We start from the raw sequence: 19,102 nt of genomic DNA, 5'->3' as shown, positions 1-19,102 counted from the left end.
AGTTGGAAGGGAGATAGGTAGCCACCCTGACCGAAGGGAGTTCACCAGATTGATAGTGTTGATATGTTGGCTGCCAGGATGGATCTTCTCATGAAAAGGATGGAATCTCCACACCAGGAGGTTAACCAGATCACAGATTTTCGGATCACATGTGAGACATGCAGCAGTACTAGGCATTCGGGCAATACTTGCCCACTCACTCAAGAGGACATGAATTTCATTGAGAGTAACAACCCCAACAACTTAGGATACAATCCTCAGCAAGGTTGGGACTCCAAGCCCAACCTTCCCTTCGGCCAATAGTAAGAAATGAATTGTGATAGCAATTTTCAACCTACATTAAAAGACCTAGTTTATGGCCAAAAACAAATTAATGATAACATTATCAAAGAAATTTCTAGCTAATGATAAAACTCTAGAGTCTTTGGCCGTCCAACTAGAGGGGTTCAATTCTATTATCAAAAACCAGCTGAGTTTTAACAAGATGATAGAAACTCAAGTGGCTCCACTAGCCTCATCTTGCCCTAACAATAACACAGGAAAACTGCCCCGGCAACCGGAAGTATCTCAGAAAGAAAATTTTAGTGTGGTAACTACACAGACTGGAAAGTCCACGCAGGAGCTACCTTTCCCATAGGATGCAGGATCTCAGCGGAAGGTCATAACCGCGAGCAATACCAAAGAAGAAGATGAGATGCAGGAGGAGACCGCCGAATCCAACACCTCTGCTACCCAGGAAGATATTGAGTAAGCTCCAAGAGCTTCCTGAGAGTACCATGATACAACCGCCTTATCGTGTCCGAAATGGATAAGGAGTTTTGTGGCCGACAAGCAATTCGACAAGTTTGTCGAGGTAATCTAGAAGCTCTATGTCAATATACCTCTTCTTGACGGTATGCAGGTACCCATGTATGCTATGTATATCAAGGATATCCTTGGGAACAAGAGGGCTTTGCCCACCACCGAGGTTGTGCAGCACACAGAGTGTAGCGTATCTATAGATCCTCTCCCAGAGAAGAAGGACCCATGATGCCCCACCATGACATCCTCGATCAGAGCCCTACACTTTAAGCATGCTCTTTGCGATCTAGGAGCAAGCATCAGCGTCATGCCAAAGGTAGTTTACCATAAATTTAACCATCATGTGCTTGCTCCTACTGCCATGTGTTTGTAGCTAGCGGGCCAGTCGGTTCGTTATCCCACGCGGATTGCGGAGAATATTCTGGTGAAAATGCAGAATTTCTTTGTCCTTGTTGTCGCCCTCGACATGGAAGTCGACACCAAGACACCTCTCATTTTAGGAATTCTTCAGTACAGCGAATGCACACATTGGTGTAGAAGCTGGAGAAATTCAGCTCAACATCAATGGGCAAAAAGAGAGATTCGCCTTCTGCCTGAAGGTTGAACAATGTTCCAAGGTCAAATCTTTCAACCAAAAAAAATCCGAGAAAGAGCTGGAGAAGCCATCAACCCTTTCTCTCAAAGCCCTCATCGAATTCGTGGAGAAACTTTGAATTCAAGAGGAGATCAAGGTGCATGACCATCGAAACGCGAAGCGAAGGATCCAACATAAGAAATTTCTGGAATCCGCAAGATTGAAACGAAGTCCACTAAGAAAGTGTGGTGAAAGAAGGTATTATTGTCAGGGTCTCCACCCAGTGACGAATCGGACCCAAGGTATGGAGAGTCTCGCTTCGGACTCAAAATCCGAGTTCTCGCCATGAGGTAACATGGTATTTATCCAGTCTGAAAATAACCATGAAAAAAATCTTATTGTATTTTTTTAACATAAGGCATCATCTCCATCAACTTACAAATTTTTGAACTTAAAATTCAATTTGTACGTGAAGAAATAAAAAAGAGAAATATCAATAAGGGTAGATTGGACCAATTGAAATTGTTTGGGGGGTAAATTAAGCCTAAATTTTGCTCATGAGATTAAGCGAAAAAACTGGTTTAGTGAGGGAATGAACTGGACTTTTCCCTCAAAAAGTGCTTCAAAAAAATGTTAACGTAATGTGCGTTGGATGGTCCAAGGATGTTCTTCTTTGTGACAACCAAACTTCAATGACCGCCATGCCCTGTAACCATTAAAAAAGAAATGTGGTTCACCACATCGCCACAAGATGTGCCAAAGCATGTCAATAAATTGACCAAATACATAGTTGATCATCGAAAGAGATTTGTTTTCTGAATATAGTTGTCTCAGATAATAAAGATTAAAGATGTCACTAGGAGATTAGGATTTGTTCACATATCATACAAGAGTACAGGCAATGTTTGACTCAAATGCTTGAGGAGCAGCCATAGAAAAATGGGGAAACTGACTGACAACAAATTAAAAATTCACTTCAAACGCATGCTGCATAATCATTACTCTATAGCCAGAAAGCGAGTTAGGATTTACAAAAACAACAACCCCACTCATACTTTGATTAACCAATGGTAAGGATGAGAGCTCAATGGACATGCTAATACAGCCGACAACGCTCTCCTTCTGAAAACATATATGCTGCTTGCAAATTGAGTATGCTTCATTACCTTATTGGGTTTGTGTCACCGAACTTGGGTAGTGTTAGTAGTGTGTTTAACCTGGTAAAGCTCTCTAAGGACCTCTCATCTCCACTTACATTTGAGTCACTTCCATCATCTGCATCTTCAGGCCTTACTCTTTTACTACTGAGCCTGGGCTTTGTTGACCGGCCTTGTGCCTTTGAACTGGAGCCAATTCCCTTGCTACTAACAGAAGATCCTGATAAACCACCAGAACTGTCATCCTTGTAGAGAAAAAGACATATCGTTGCACAATCATCAGTTTTGGAGGTTGGATATTTGAACCTCCAAGCTTGATTTGCTAAGTCAACAACAGAACGAGCTGCAAAGGAACGATTAGAGCATGAAGCAACAACATCCACGACTTCCTGATTGGTTAAGACATCCCACACCTGTGTACGCAAACATATCAGATCATTTTAGGATCAAATAATTCAATTAGTGCTTATTTGAATGACATTTGAAAGCCAAATAAGCAAATAAGTGCAAATATTTTCATTACCCCATCTGTAGCAAGGACAATGAACTCATCCTTCTCTGTGATTTGTCTGTAGGTGACCTCAGGCACACAAATTAGCCCAAAATCTTTTAGACAAAAATCACCAAAAGCTCGTGCCATTGCTAGACCAGGGGAGTTGCAATTAGGAAGCCAAAGACGAGCCACATCTGGTTCATCCTGATGAGCAAAGACCCTTCCATTACATCGCTTGATTCTCCTTGCCTCCCCTATAAAATAGTATATTGTATGGTGAGTTTTTTACCATTATTATCCATATTGACAACATCTACATGAAAGTGTATAGCATAAGGCCAATTGAAACAGGTAATGAATGTATCACTTTATATTCTATTAAAATATGGATCACAAACAATCACAAGACATGCCCTGCTTTGTTGATATGCAAACAAGGTTTGGTTCACTTGTCACAAATCTTAGTGATGATATATTAAAAGCGAAAACCTTACAATATTCCTCAGGTGCTCCATGGGATCATTGGTTGATTATATAGTATGCTAGTTGCTACTGACTGGCGCTCAAGGTTTAGATCTTGTTTGGTTGCCTCACTGGTTTTCTGGTTATAGTCTCTAGCTCAATGTTTGCTGGTTGTGGAAGCGGTTGCACGAGAAGTGTTTGACAAGTGCTCCAAAGGAAGGAGACGGGAGGGGAGTGCGGAGCTGCAAGAAAGGTGCCGGCGGTGATGGAGTTCATCCCGGGTGAGCCGGACAGGCGCCCGGAGCGTGTGGTGGCTTGTGCGAGTCGCACGATTGCCATCCGGGAGGCAGAGCGCGACATCATGCTACACACGCTGATTGGTGTGCAGCTGGATGTGAGGATGAAGCTTTCCTGCGACGGGGTTTGCCGGGATGCTCTACGTCAGCTCCACATCTCGGCGTGCAATCTTCTCATCACCAAGCCGAAGGCTGCTACATTCCTCCTTCGCTTCGGCCGCCCGAACAATGCAATGCTGTGTTGGGGCGGGGGTTGCTCACTGTCGGACGAATACAGCTACAATTCATGCCGTGGACTCGGCACAGGTACCGAGTTCGTGTCTGCATTAAGGGTGTGCCAGTGCATGGAGCGCAAGTAGAAACCATTAGCCAGCTCTTCTCGGAGGGCAGTTTTGTGGAGAACATAGATACTGAGTTGAGTTCTGAGGCAGAGAGGGCTTGTTTATGTGTTTGGATTTGGGATGTTGATCCTGATGCTATTGCCTTGGAGGGGGTTCTCAAGCTTGAGGAACCGATTGAGTTCACTGAAGAATTTCATAATGATCTCTTCACACGTATCGGTAACATGGATACCTACCAGAGATATGGAATGCGTCTGCCAAGATGTTGGATTACAAGGTCATTCTACATGTAGATCGTGCGACCGAGTACACAGCACCTGCTACCGGTCCTTCTTGGAAGAGCTTTGAGAGTGCGACAAGCGGCATCCCAGATGATTTAGTTGAGGACGAGTGGCCTGTGAAGCACCATTTCTTCTAGCAACTAGTGAGCCAGAAGGGTTTTAGTGCATGATCGTCTTGGTGGGCAATGTCGTGATCGCTCGCCTCCGGTGGGGGCAATGGAGGAAATGGCACCGGAGGAAGAGAATACCCACCACCGAACTAGAGTAATTTGGCAAGAGCAGGGGGAACTTGTTTCAGGCAGGTTGCAATAGGTCTAGAGGCGGCGGGCCATCGCATGGGGGGTAACTACAGATGCCAGGTTCACGCCGGAGTTCCCGAGCTCGCCGGAGATGCCGATGATACTGGTGGTAACCTTACCGCGGGCAGTCTAACCAATGTCCAGTTAACAAGCAAGATGCACCCAAAAAGATACAGATTCAAGATGATATGGCGGATGCAGAGCTCTTTTGCCTATCTGGTGAAAGAACTGATAAAGGTGGGGGGCAGTGGGACCCCGTGGTGGATGAGGCAAAGGGCAGCAGCTCCTACAGGGGCTCAGTTGGAGCTATCGGGGCAGGATATAGTGCTGGAGCAGGACATTCGTTCAGGATTGGATGAAGCACGGGACGAGCCAGACTATTTTCCACAGCAAGACCCCATGCCTGATGAGGCCAAGGGGCAGCTCGTCCTCCCACAGCAGGTGCCAGTTCAGTGGCCGACAAGGGAGCTTGGGCCGCCGGATGACTCCCTTCAGCAGAGTATTGGTGTCAGGGTCAGGTCTGGAATTGGGCTGGATCAGTTGGGTCAGGTCGGTCAATCGGGCCCTGCTGAGGAAATCTTGGGGTCGTTTTGCACCTTAGGGGAGGCTGGGCGCTGATCCAAATTGTGGATGATAGACCTCACCCGCTAAACAGCGTGGGCTCGGATGGGTCGCTACTGCCAAACCACACGGGTGCTTTGCCTGTGAAAGATGCCAAGGAGTCTTGTTGCTACTGAACACGGAGTGCCAGCTGATGCGGTGTCTGACTTGGAACTGCCTTATACGAAGAAGATTAGTAAACCTATACTTGCAACACCTCCAGCAAAGCACGACACAGAGACAAGCTTTGGACTTTAAAACCAAGGAGACCAAGAGGAGGGGCACTAGGCTAGCGAATAGATCCAAATCTACTCTCACAATGGAGCAACAGGCGACTGCCCTACTCATGAAGAAGTGTGGGATACTGGTTGCTCAAAAAAAAGAAGTGTGTGATACTGGGGGAAGATGAGAGTTTGGTCCCTGAGGTGGACAAATTCCGTGAGGAGTTTGTGGATCCGCTTAAGGGTAGGACTGTTTCATCCTACAGTGATGTTTGGTCTGCCTACTGATGAGAGCACCGACTCCCTTGGTGCCGTTGCCATCCATGCAGAAGCTTAGGCGATAGTTGCCCGCTGTGTTGGGGTGCGTGTGTGTGTTTGTGTGCTCGTGTGTGATGTTGTGTGTGGGTTGCCATGTGTGTTGGGGCCTGTTTGTGCTGGTTCAGGTTACTACCATGGCCTGGTACCATGTGGTGTTTTCTATTGTGTTCTATGTGCCAGCTTGGTTTCGCTGGGAGTCTTTTTGGTTTGCTCATGAGTGAAAAGAAGTGCTTACTTCTGAACTGGAACGTCCGGGGCTTAAACAACCTGGCTAGATGAAAGGTGGTGAAAGATATGGCCAATGACACGGGATGCACAATTGCAGCTCTACAAGAGACAAAATTGCACAACATTCAGGCAGCTGATGTAAGTGAGACATTGGGGCAAAAGTTCAGCAACAATTTTGCTTTCTTGCCAGCTCAAGGCACAAAGGGAGGGGCTCTGATTGCTGTAGATGAGGATTTTTACCCCATCAGCCACAAGGAACACAGAGAACACGTTGTTTCTATTTGTGTGGAATGTACACAGAGCATGGATAACTGGTGGATCACTATGGTGTATGGACCTCAGGAGGATCGAGAAAAGATTGAACTCTTGCATGAACTATGAGACATTAAGACAGCAGTTGGGGACAGGTGGCTCCTCATTGGTGATTTCAACTTAATTGTGCTAGCGGCAGATAAAACCAATGATAATTTGAATAGGAGGCTAATTGGGGAGTTTAGAAGTACCTTAAATTTCTTGGAAGTAATGGAGCTGAATCTGAGAGGAAGGAAATTTACCTGGTCAAATGATGTCACTCAAACGAGAATTGACCGTGCTTTCTGCTCAATTGATTGGGATGTCATGCTTCCTACTTCAACACTACAAGCACTGTCCTCAATAGTTTCAGATCACAATCCACTTTTGTTGGTTGGGGCGGCGGTGGTCTGCACTTACAAGGGTTTCAGATTTGAATCCTTTTGGCCAAAAATTGCTAGATATAATGAAGTGGTTCAAGCTGCTTGGAATCAGCCGGTACATGTCTTTAACCTGTTCCTCAAACTGCACATCAAGATGGCTCGGACTGCTAAAGCACTGGGCTAAGAAAAAGCTGGGGAACAATAAGCTACTGCTTAGAGCAGCAAGACAACTAATAGGCATCATGGATATTGTTCAGGAACACAAATCGTTGAGTTCTGCTGAGATCAGTTTGAGAAGAGATCTTAAGGCAAGATTCTTGGGGATGACAGCAGTGGAGAAACTAAGAGCTAAGCAATAGTCTCGCCTGACACACATTCGAGCAGCCGAAGCAAATAGCAAGCTCTTCTACTTACAGGCAAACAGAAGGAGGAGGAAAACTTCATAAGAAAGCTACAAACATCAGATGGTACCATGCTTACTCATGAAGAGAAGGCAAACTGTGTTTTGAAAACACTTCAGTGCCAAGCTTGGTGTACAACAGCAGGGAGGAGGTGACTCTTGATTGGAACCAGCTAGCCATGGTGAGCCATGATCTACAACATCTTGAGGTGGAGTTCTCAGAAGAACTAAGATATTGCACTTGATAAAGCACCAGGACTTGATGGGTTTATTAGGGCTTTCTACAAGGCAAGCTAGGAGGTGATAAAAGCAGATATTCTAGCGGCTGTAATCTTCTTCTACGATAGGTTTGATCAGCATTTCAACCTGCTAAATAATGCCCACATTGTACTGTTGCCAAAAAGAGAAGATGCTTCAACAGTAGGAGATTTTAGGCCAATTAGCTTATCTCACAGTTTTGCAAAGCTAATCTCCAAATTACTGACAGCAAGACTTTCTTTGGAATCGGATAACTTAGTGTCCAGGGCTCAAAGTGCTTTCATCAAGAGAAGCAGCATACAAGACAATTTCCTATATGCACAAAATCTCATCAGAGAGCTACATAGAGCAAAGAAGCCAACACTTTTCTTGAAGCTCAATATTGCCAAAGCTTTTGATCCAGTAAGATGGGACTTTCTACAAGAAGTGCTGGAAAAAATGGGGTTTGGGAACAAGTGGAGAGCCTGGGTATCCACCTTGCTGCTAACTTCTAATTCTGCAGTTCTTTTAAATGGAGCTCAGGATAAATGGTTCAAACATAGGACTGGTTTGAGACAGGGAGATCCACTCTCTCCGATGTTCTTTATCTTGGCTATGGAACCTTTGCAACTAATGTTGAATAAGGCAACTGAGGAAGGGCTGCTAACTCCAAATTGTAATAGGAATGCAAAGCTCAGGATCAGCTTGTTTGCAGATGATTCAGCAATTTTTTGGAATCCGGTCAGTGAGGAAGTGCAAGCAGTCAACAATATTTTGAGATCCTTTGGTTGTGCTTCAGGTTTGCTAACAAACACAAACAAGAGTGCAGTGTATCCAGTGAGCTGTCAAGGGCTTGATGTGTAGCATATAATGGAAGCACTTCAGTGCCCGGTCAAAACATTCCCTTTTCTTATCTTGGCTTGCCTTTGCATGTAAAAACAAGTGAGGAGAGTGGACATACAGCCTTTAATTGACAAGGTGGGTTCTCTGCTAGCTACATGGAAAGGGAAATTGTTGAACAGAGCTGGGAGGCTCAAGCTGATCAATTTAATGTTGACATCAATTCCAACGTACTACCTGACCATCTCCAAGCCCCAGAAGTGGGCTATAAAAACGATAGACAAGTTAAGGAGGATTTTCCTGTGGAAAGGAGCACCCGATGCTAGTGGTGGACATTACCTGGTGAAATGGGGTAAGGAAATGGGGCCAAAAAGTTTTGGAGGGCTGGGGATTCTTGATTTGGATCTTTTCAGCAGGGCACTTAGGCTGAGATGGCTATGGCTTGAGAGGGTATCACCTGACAAACCATGGGTCGGCACTGAACTGCCAATCAATACAGTTGATAGACAGCTTTTCAGAGCAAGCACGGTAGTTACACTTGGAAATGGTGCTACAACAAGTTTTTGGCAATTTTTTTGGCTGAATGGGCAGACACCGATGGACCTATACCCTGATCTGTTCAAGCTGGCATGGCGAAAGAACACAAGGGTCAAGGAAGAATTCCTCAACCAGAACTGGACCAGAGGGTTATGGAGAATGGAAACTGTCAGTCAAATGGCCAACATTGTTGAGCTCTGTGATGCTGTGCAGCAAAGGAAGTTTAATGATGAACAAGATACAATTAAGTGGAGATGGACAGCTGATGGAAGTTAAACTACCATGTCAGCTTATAATATACAATTCATGGGTTCTTACAGCAATTTCAAAGGAAACTCCATCTGGAAAATGGAAACTGAAGGCTTTTTTTTTTTGCATGGCTCTTAGTTCAGTGCAAGCTCTTAACCGTATATAAACTTATGGCAAGACAATGGCCTTGCAACCCGATGTGCAGCCTCTGTAATTCGGGCCAGGAGACAATAGATCATCTCATTTTGCATTGCAGCTTCGCAAGAAATGTCTGGACAAAAATGGCAGAGTGGACCCAAAATTTGGTGCAACAGCCGACAGATGGTTTTGAGGTCATGGACTGGTTGAAAAAGGAACTGGCTCAACTGCCCAAGAAGGACAGGCGATTAAAGGCAACACTGTTGATTTATGGTTCTTGGAATATTTGGAAGGAAAGAAACTGGCGCATCTTCAAGAAAAAACAAATGTCGCCGGGGAAGTTCTGCTGGAAATAAAAGCTAAAGTTTTAACTATGAAGTTGGCCTGTGGAGGGTGTTAGACAAATAGATTGTCGTGCTTGTACTTGGCCTCGGCTGTGTCACGCCCAGGCCCATGGGCAGCTCATCCGAGCCCTCTAGGTGATAGGGTAGGCAATCTCAGGGGATTATGTTTCCATAAACCCTATCTAAGATTGCTCTATATAAGCACACCATTGTATACCCTAATCATCAATCAATATACGCAATTATCATTGCCTTCGGAGGGCCCGTGTTATCTTTCTCTCATGCTTAGTTTAGCTCGTTTCGTTTCAGTGCTTGAGCTCTATCTCTTTTATGTAATATTGAACTTGTAAACTCTTGGACTTGCTTCTCTTTGCTTAAATGACATAGCAGTGCTCCTGCAAACTTTTCAAAAAAAATACTTTTGTGACTTATAATATGTTTCCTAGGGTAAACATTTTGTCAGTCACTATAAAAAATGCTCCCATTTTAAAATATGACGAGGCTTGAAATCGTTGTTACTAACATGGCCAGCATGCAGCTTGAAAATGTTGGATAATTCCAAATAGACACGGGAAAATGTAATGCAATTGGCATTAATGCTGTACGGAACCTTGGATATGATATTGGATATGATACAGCCACATGGTAGCAGTGTAATTAGAAATATAGACATTAAAGAAAATCTTTTAATGTTCATACATTTTCTGTTTCACTTTCCGAAAGTCAGTTTATGCAATAACTTATGGTTGTTAGATAAGATAGATATCAAGTGTCTTGTCACTCAATGGTCCGGATCATTTAGACGAGGGGTTCCTATCAACCTTCTGGTTGGTAGATAACACGTACATCTATAATCTAGTAGTAGATAGCATGTACATTTAAAATCTAGCAGCCCAGTAACCAACCCAAAACAGCCTACAAACTAAGCCGGCCTTTTTTTTTTTTGCACGCACCACACATTTGCTTCAACAAAAACAAAGGCATCATGTGTAGAGTGCTGGACCGCTGGGCACGTGCAGCGCAAACGACACATGAGCAGCATGTGGGCATGTTAGCAACTTTTTCTTTGTATTCTTTTCTCAGCCTCGTTATATTCTCAAAGCTGTTGATATTACCTTTATTTAAAAAAAAACATGAGTAAAATGTAAAGTTAGTATGTTCAACATTTTGAAGTACTATATTCGACGTTCCTTTAAATCTAGTTCAACATTTTATACGGCAATGTTAAAATAGTATATCTAAAAATGTTCAGGTAGTATATCTTAAATGCTGAAGTACCTCACTCAAAATGTTTACATTCAAATAACAAACTAGAATAGTCACATTGAATCTCATTTTGCAGAGGAAATTCTAAGAGACACCGTGATTCAAACTGAATTGAAATTGAATGCACCATTACCAAGAAAAGTTTAAAATTTGGAAGACAAACCTCAAACCAACCAACACCAACCTGCCACCTGTCTTATCACTGCCAGACAACCTCTTAGTGGCAGCACTGCAACATGTGCACATACCTCATGTGTTCTCTCGCGCACGCACGCATCTTAAAGTGGATGATTCCTTCATCGGTAAGCAAGTTTCTTCCGGAAGATATATCACATTCCTGTTTAGACACGGCCGTAGCCCGTAGCCCAAGTCATGGGCCCTCTAATAACTGTTACCATCCTCCATCCTTATATTTCCGACTTGCGCAGCTTACGGACCAAGGAGTTCTAGGCCACAAACCAAGTCCGTCAGCAAGCAGCTTATATGCATCCGGCCCATTCACTAGCCTAGCATTGCAGCAAATGCACACGACACACCGCACACGCCTCTAACAGTCCAGCCTCTGTGTCACCCTCCTCTCACTCCCACGAGAGCAAACAGATGCTGCCGCCACCACCGAAATCCACACCCTAGCTGGCTCCCCCGATCATCATCCTTGTCCCCTCCTCCATAGACTGCGGTTGCTTGCACCATCTAGGTGTCCTTGCAGGCTCATCATAGCCGCCAGCGGTGGACGGTGGGTCGGTGGCCATTGCTCAGTCGCCCTTCCATGGGGCACTGGCTCCGGCTAACCAGCCACTGCCCACTGGGCACGGTTCAACGGTGCACGTGATAGTTTTGACGCACAGAGCGGCCAACAACCTGGCCCTAGAAGGCACACAAGACATGGCAGTCTGATTCAGTTGATGCCTTATTTACATGGCAGTCAGGTAATTTTTCAGTGGTACGTAATAGGTTTCAGTGATTCAGATTACAAACGAATGTTCCTTGTCAATGTTCATTTCCATCTTATTCATGTCTAGGTGCTACTGTCCATGAAGATGAAGTCATGGAGCCTTGAATGCACCTTCATTAAAAATAAAATGGCACATTTGCATGTATGTTTTTTCTATTACATCGCTTTGTTAAGCATATATGTCAAGTATCATCACAATTGGAAATTTCTCATCTTTTGCTATTTCTTGATGTATGACTTGTATGGATAGTTTAGGCACTTAAATTTCAGACCTAGTCTAGGCCCGCCACTGTCTAGACAAGAGGATACCAGTTGTAACTACTGTACAGAGTAATTTAATTTGTAGCTCAGCACGACAAAGGAACAGCTGTGCTTGGTTGCAAAGCTACTAAATTTTCAGAGTACAAGATAGAAATCCGAATATGTAGAGAAGATTACGGTCATTTTGGTCCTTGCAAGCTGGGTTGATTTTGGCCTGACTTGTTCGCAGTTTACAACTCTCCATGAGCGGATGTGGAAGGCATCAAAACATCTAATCTATCTCACTGGCTCCTTCATATTCAAGTTTCCCTCCATGCACCCAAATATCTGTCTTGGCGAGGACTCTGGACTTCTGGAGTGATACATCCTACTTTCTTAATCTTTATGGGACAGTCATGTAAAGACTAGACGTTATGGTTGGCGTGCAGTGCCACTGGTGTGGGTGCGGAGATAGCTAGCTGCATGATCAGCACAAATCATGCTGGCTTGAACCCCAGGTTGATCACAAGGAGATTTCATCCTTAAGCTAGCAAAATTTCCTAATAGTTGGACTATTACAACTTAGTTGCTAACATGTGTCGTAACTCCACATCATTGCCAAGCAAACACTAAAGTCCCTATCTCTAACTCCTTCCCTCCTTATATTTCCCCTCTCCTAGCCACGATAGCAAAGGTACCACCATGTAAGGGGAGGTCATCAAACCTGATCGTCCTACTACCTGCAACTACGTTCTTTGCCACATCCACTAAAGAAACTGAGATCCTAATTAATTAGAAGTGGCAAATGGAGACCATGCATTTGAGACCCACTTGAGACTTTTTGTAAGTGTGTTTAAATTCTCCTTTTTTCTGAAGCTACTGCAATTGGGTATCCAACTCCTTATAACCTCTAGTCCATTGTTAGTGTAAGCTTCATACTTTTCATTATCTCAATCTCAAAAAATAGGTATTCTCAGCTGTTTCACCAGATCACTAGCACTTAATTTGCCTAACAATGACAGGATAATAATATATAACCTCATTAGTCGTTGATGGAGCTATGGCATTATTGTTAAACAAAAAGGATGTTCAGGGGCAGAACCATCCCACCGACCACAATAGTGCATCGCCTGAAGGCATTAGACTAGCTGCAGCGTTAATAGTGCTGACCCTTACAAACAGGCCCCTCCCCCACAATCCATTGGTGCCACGCACTGTTTCACCCCTTTCTACCAGGCATCATCACAATATAACTGTTCCCTCCCATACTCCGCCATCACCCTACAGCACAGAGCTATCTATGATATGAAAGAAAAATAATTGTGCCATAGTCCATCAAACAAATAATCTAGTTCTGGCAAAGGCTTTGCTGGCCAGTGGTCACTTAGGCTTCTTTGATACTGCAAGTGTACTTCAACGACAACCAGTCGGGTAATCTTACAGAATCAAAATTTTATTTGTAACCAGCAGGAAGGCACGCAATGCAATAAAATAATTTGCCTCTGTGGAACATATGAATATTCTAAAGGTCAGAATTGTGGTCTAAGAACACATAACAAGAGAAGTGTTCTGTGTCAAGGGAGAAACCAACAAACATTTGTTACGTTGCTGAATATTTATTGTAAAAGAATGATAGATACAAAGTAATATGGAAAAATGGTGCTCTAAACCAATGACATCAGTGTTCGAGAGAAAAAAACAACGACATCAGTCACTAGCAGCGGCCTAGTAGGAGCTACCAAGCTAGTCAATGATTCAAATTGGAACTGAAAAGTAGAAGAACATATTTTAAATTTGTGAAGTGAGGGAGAGTTACTTGGATGATCAGGTTTCAGGTCAACTGTCAACTGATGAGCCACCAAGCGACCCTTTTGATCTCGGGTGCCTAATACAGCCCTAGAGTCACCTAAATTCCCAACAATAAGGTCCTGACCCTGATATACAGAGGGAAAGCTTTAAATTGTCAACTTATGGAACTCAAAAGTAAAACTGATCAATTTTTTTGTAAGAAACAGCTACCTGCTTGATTAAAGTAACTGCTGTACTTCCACTGCAAATGCTATCAATATTTCTGTGTAATTTAAGTTCTTTATCTGTTACTCTAAAGGCCTTTCGGTATGAATCTTTCATTGTGCAAAAGAATTCCCGATGTTCTTGTTTCTGTTCAGACATGGGAGACTTGTCTTCTGCATCTGCATATGGAGATAAAGTCTCTTCTAGAATTGAGCCATCTAAGTTGCTGATAGGGCTTTCCCCATAGTCATCACATATCAAATCACACAGCTTCGAAGGGAGAGTATCTCTAACTTTCCTTGCGACGATATGGCCATGTGGGCCATGTCCATCAAAAACTCCACAAAATACTGTGTCTGCTCTTCCATTAAAGTTCTGTACATAATGAAAATAGTATTTCCAAGGTATGATCAAATATCATGAGAAGGCAAAGAAAATATCAAAATTTCAAAGGAGGCAAACCTAACTTTTCATTGAAAGGCTATAGTGTCAATGATGGAGGACTTCTCCATTCTCTATTGTGCTCATTTGATGCATATATACAGGTCAAGCCTCCTAATATTTCAATATGGTGACCAATATACAACTTTGACAGCAAATTTCTATCGTAACAAATTTAACAAAGAGAAAATAATTATTTTGAAGATATTTCTCAGGAAAAATTATCAACACTGTTTTCAGATAAAATTAAACTTACAACAAGAAATTTGGTTCAAAGTTCAGTTCTTTGACTGCAAGCAACCAAAAGTGGCATGCTTTTGCGCCAAGGTAAGTAATAAACAACAATCCTGTTTCTCAACGAGCAAATCACAATACTACGAGATTTTTCTTCGAAAGAAAGAAACAAGCTGGACTGCAACATCCAAATTTCCAAGCCTTCAAAATTCAGTGAAACTGTTGGGAGATGCTGAAACACGCCTAGTGGCAACTACTTAATCATTCCATTGTTCGTTTTAAAACATTCGATAGATGCACCAGATCAGAATCAGATAGTTGACGCTTTAAAAAAAATCAAAACAGTTGAACGAGGCCAGCATCATTATTTAGCTAGGGTGTCAAAGATGGGATGATAACACAATTGGAAAATTCAACATTCACTATTTTGCTCTGTGGAGTTGTACGCAGGTGGAGTAGCTATTTTGGTGCTGCATTGTCAGTACACATTACATTATTCAGAGTTTGAACCATGGATCATTTCAATAAGAAATAACTTTATGTCCAGAAAACATAATAAACCATGACATTATTTCATATGAGCGCAGGACATAAGGGTTATGACACTAAGAAAGGTGGTTTATTGCATCCAATGATTACTTGATCTGCGAACATCACTATGGTAGCAGGGAAAGAAGATGATCAATGGGTCATGCCAATACAGTGTGTCATCCAATTGTTCCTATGAAAACACATCACACTTCAGGTAAATTATGCAATGTTATCCTGAAGATAGAAGGGTCGGCAGATCAACACATAATATTCTGAATGTTTCGTTTCTAGTTAAGCTTATTCCATTAAAAGCATGGATTCGTTCCTAATACTCCTGGACGGACAACAAACTTTGCCAATTAAAGAACGGACAGACAGTCGCAAGGCAAACGATGTCATAACATGAAGAAAGGGAGATCTCAGGAGACCAGCAGATAGATAGACATTACATACCTCCAAGACGACCATGGCGTCCTGGTTGGTGCCCTTCCTCCCCTGCCGCGTGAACAGGCAGGCCGCACTGCCCACTCCGTTGCCGGCGATCCTCCCAGGCACCTCCTCCTCCGTCGTCCTGCCCTCTCGCTCTTTGCCCCGGGGCGCCGCCCCTGCTGCCGTGGCTAGCCGCTGCTCCGCCGTCAGGCACGATCCCATCGATAGAGCCTGCACCACATCATGCAGGCAGTCAAGGCACCCGCTGCCTCCGCCACCCGACGGCGCTGCCGTCGCCACCGTTGCCGCCGTAGCCGCCGCCGTTGTGCCTCCTCTATCAGAAACAACTCACTTGTCTCCGGTCCGCCCCCAATGCCGTCCAAGATCCCACCTCCCCGCGGCCCGGCGCCGCCCAAATCGATCTTTGCGCGACAAAGCGGTGGTGGTGGCTCTTCCGATATTGATCGCGTGGCGGAAGCTGGGGAGGAAGAGGGCCAACCAGCACAGACGGAGGCACGTCAGGCGGCGGTGGCGGTGGCGGTGGCGGTGGCGGCCAAAGAAAAAGGTAAAGGCACGACGGTGAGCGGACAAGAATAGGGTGCTGGTGGATCCGACGGCGAAATCGGGGAGGGAAAATAGGGAGTACGAGAGGCAGGGAGGAACAAGTGGTTGCGCGCGGTTTGGGCGGTGGCACAGCCGGTTGGCTTCTTTTCGGCTGGTTCGGTTAATCCCCCCACCCACACACACTAAATTGAGGAGGATCGAAGTGAATTAAAAGGACTTTTACTTATTGGGATTGGAATTTAATTGTTGTAAAATTATAGGATTCTGATTCCAGAAGGAAAGGAGGATAAAAAATTTCGCAAAGCTACAATTATACTTTTGTACCGGTAGTATGGTACAGGTAGTCTCAGACTCGGAGCAGCGGGACTGCTTACAAGCATAAAGTATTCTAGAGGAATAGTATATGGATGTATTTTATCTCTTTTGTAACTATCCAAATAGACGTTTGCGTACGTTTCCCAATCTCATACTTGTGTTAAGTTGTTCTCAGCCTCGTCCCCCCGCATTGCCCCAGGGGCGACTCGGGCGGTCGCCTTCCGCGCCGCACCTACCACCCGCCGTCGCCGCCTCTGCCCCCGTCTCCCCTCATCTCCGGCCACCTAGCCGGTGCCAGGGGAACGGAGTCCCTCCTCTAGAAATCTACTTCATGGTTAGTTTTTTTTTCATTTATTTTCCTTTCCTCCAGGATAATTAGAATAATTAGGTTAGGTCTTGGATCGTCTTTTCGATGTTTTTAATCTGTCTTTTTATGTCGCATTGGATCTCCTCCCGAGGATGTGTTGTTTTCTTGGGAGACACCGTGTTCTTCATTGAGGGATCGAGCTACGCTTGCCTAATCCTCTTTGAACAGGTATTAGATCTGTTTTCCCCTCTGGTGGAATTGTCTTTCCGGTCGCTGGTGCTGTCAGACTCGGGGCAGCGGGACTGTTCATAGGCATAAAATATTCTAGAGTAAGGGATAGCGCATGGATGTACCTTACCTCTTTTGTAACTACCCGAATAGGTGTAGAACTAGCTGCAGTGCAAGGAAACTACTACCCGACCGGGTTGTAGTAGGACTCCAACAGTACTCAACCCTGTCCCCCCAGAATATATAAGAGCGGGCAGGGACCCCCTCAAAACACATCAACACCTAAGGCAATACAAGCAACCACACAGGACGTAGGGTATTACGCACTTCGCGGCCCTAACATGTCTAAATCCTTGTGTTCCTTGCAACATCGAGTTTCAGAGCTAGTTGATCCCTTGCCTACAATCCTACTGCTAAGGGTATCCCTGAGCAGGCTTGGTGGCTAAACACCGACAGCTGGCGCGCCTTCGATGGCCACCTTCGCTTTCAGCACCATGGCGCTTCCTCAAGGCGGCACCTTCATTTTCGTCTCATGGGTCTGCATCGCTAATGGTTCAGGCGGTTTTGACAGCCACCTAGCCAACCCCATCCAGCAGGAGGCAATCTCGTTGGAAAGTCGCAACGCCATCGTCGGATCAGTTGATCACGGCGACATGTTGCTTCTCGACCTAGCTAAGGAGATTGAGCAGAAACTCGACATCAACTCGAGTTCCACTTGGACTCAGATTGATTTCAGCCCGAGTCCCACTCGGGTTGAGATTCTCCACCCTCAACCCATCTTCGGGTTGCACAATGCTTCATCTGCTTACCAGCGGATGATCAAATCCATCTACTCATCATATGAAGCTAGCTTGAATCAAACCACATATGACGAGAACTCTTTCACCACCGCTAGCCGGGAGGCACCCGTTTTCGAGATATATTCGGATTCAGATGTGTCATCCCATGACAATCTGGATTTTATCATTGATGCGTTGGCAATGTTCCAAGTCAAGACCTGCCATGGCTACTCACCCGCAGAACTACTTGATAGCCTGCGAGAAGTTACCAGCATTGATGACCTACCGTTCCAGCATGGTACTCCACTCACACCCATATGTGGAACCGGTTCTGGGGGAACTGAGCTAGCCGACTATGGATCAGACCTCAAAAGTTAAACGCCTGTTGGCGTTTCTTATGCTCAATAGAATATGGATTCCGCAAGCGCACAGAATCACCGCTGTAGCACTTCACCTTGGAGTATTCCAGGGTATCATATATTTCCTCAGGGAAGCACTGTGGTTAAAGAGTATCAAAGAATCGAATGACAAACTTTACTAGAGATATCAACCGACTAACTAAGTGGGGGGTAAGCCTAATATGATAGGATAAGATAATGGCCAACAATGACAGTCTGACACAGGAGATTCTAATCCTTAGAGAGGTAAGCAGTTGGGAGGACAACGAGCGAGAAAGACTCCTAAAACACTTCTAAACTATCGAGCTAGCCTCTCTAGACTAAGCCTTGCGTCTAACTAGTTATCGGAAACCTAGAGCTTACTTCGGCGGCTCGAAGAGGAAGGACATCAGAAAGGGTTGAGAGGGGAGTCCAACATGGCAACCTGCAACTATTGCTATAAAAACACCCGAACATGGTGGACTATGAGGGACAGATAGAGCTATCACCACCTGCCGCCTACCACAACGGTTCCGTGGGGTGGAACACACTTTCTAGCTAACATTGAGCTCAGACACCACATCCGTACTCTGTGTTAGGATTTATCTTGTCGCGAACAAGAGAAATCCCCCTCAACCTAGGAAACTAACTTGAGCCTCCCTAGTCCGGGCGAGAAAACCCGTAAGGTAAGATCCCGATAAACAAGAAAGATACAAAGCCTAAGCTAGAGAATTGCTTCCGCACACAAGTAAGATAACTTGGAAAGGTTAATAAATGCAGAAAGTAAAGCTGACTCGAAAAGATAAAGAAGATAACTTATATTGATTAATGTCAAAGGAAAAGATACAAGAGCTTATACCCGACTTCCGATGACGACTCCGAAATCCCGAGACAAGTTCGACTAGACTCTAACTCCTAGAATACCTAACCTAC

General features: G+C 44.5%; 1 protein-coding gene across 1 annotated transcript; it reads right to left on the bottom strand.

The window, feature by feature from the left end:
• Window positions 1–2,165: 2,165 nt before the first annotated feature.
• LOC120685916 (probable protein phosphatase 2C 75) lies at window positions 2,166–16,227 on the bottom strand. The gene is made up of 5 exons (XM_039968053.1): window positions 15,624–16,227; window positions 13,971–14,339; window positions 13,768–13,885; window positions 3,056–3,279; window positions 2,166–2,945 (listed from the first exon to the last, which is right to left on the bottom strand). Exons 1-5 carry the CDS (start codon window positions 15,819–15,821, stop codon window positions 2,538–2,540), a joined length of 1,317 nt encoding a protein of 438 aa, XP_039823987.1. The 5' UTR covers window positions 15,822–16,227; the 3' UTR covers window positions 2,166–2,537.
• Window positions 16,228–19,102: the final 2,875 nt, after the last annotated feature.

The sequence above is a fragment of the Panicum virgatum genome, chromosome 8N, assembly GCF_016808335.1.
Source record: "Panicum virgatum strain AP13 chromosome 8N, P.virgatum_v5, whole genome shotgun sequence".
NCBI lineage: Eukaryota > Viridiplantae > Streptophyta > Magnoliopsida > Poales > Poaceae > Panicum > Panicum virgatum.
This window is presented reverse-complemented; position numbering and strand designations above follow the sequence as displayed.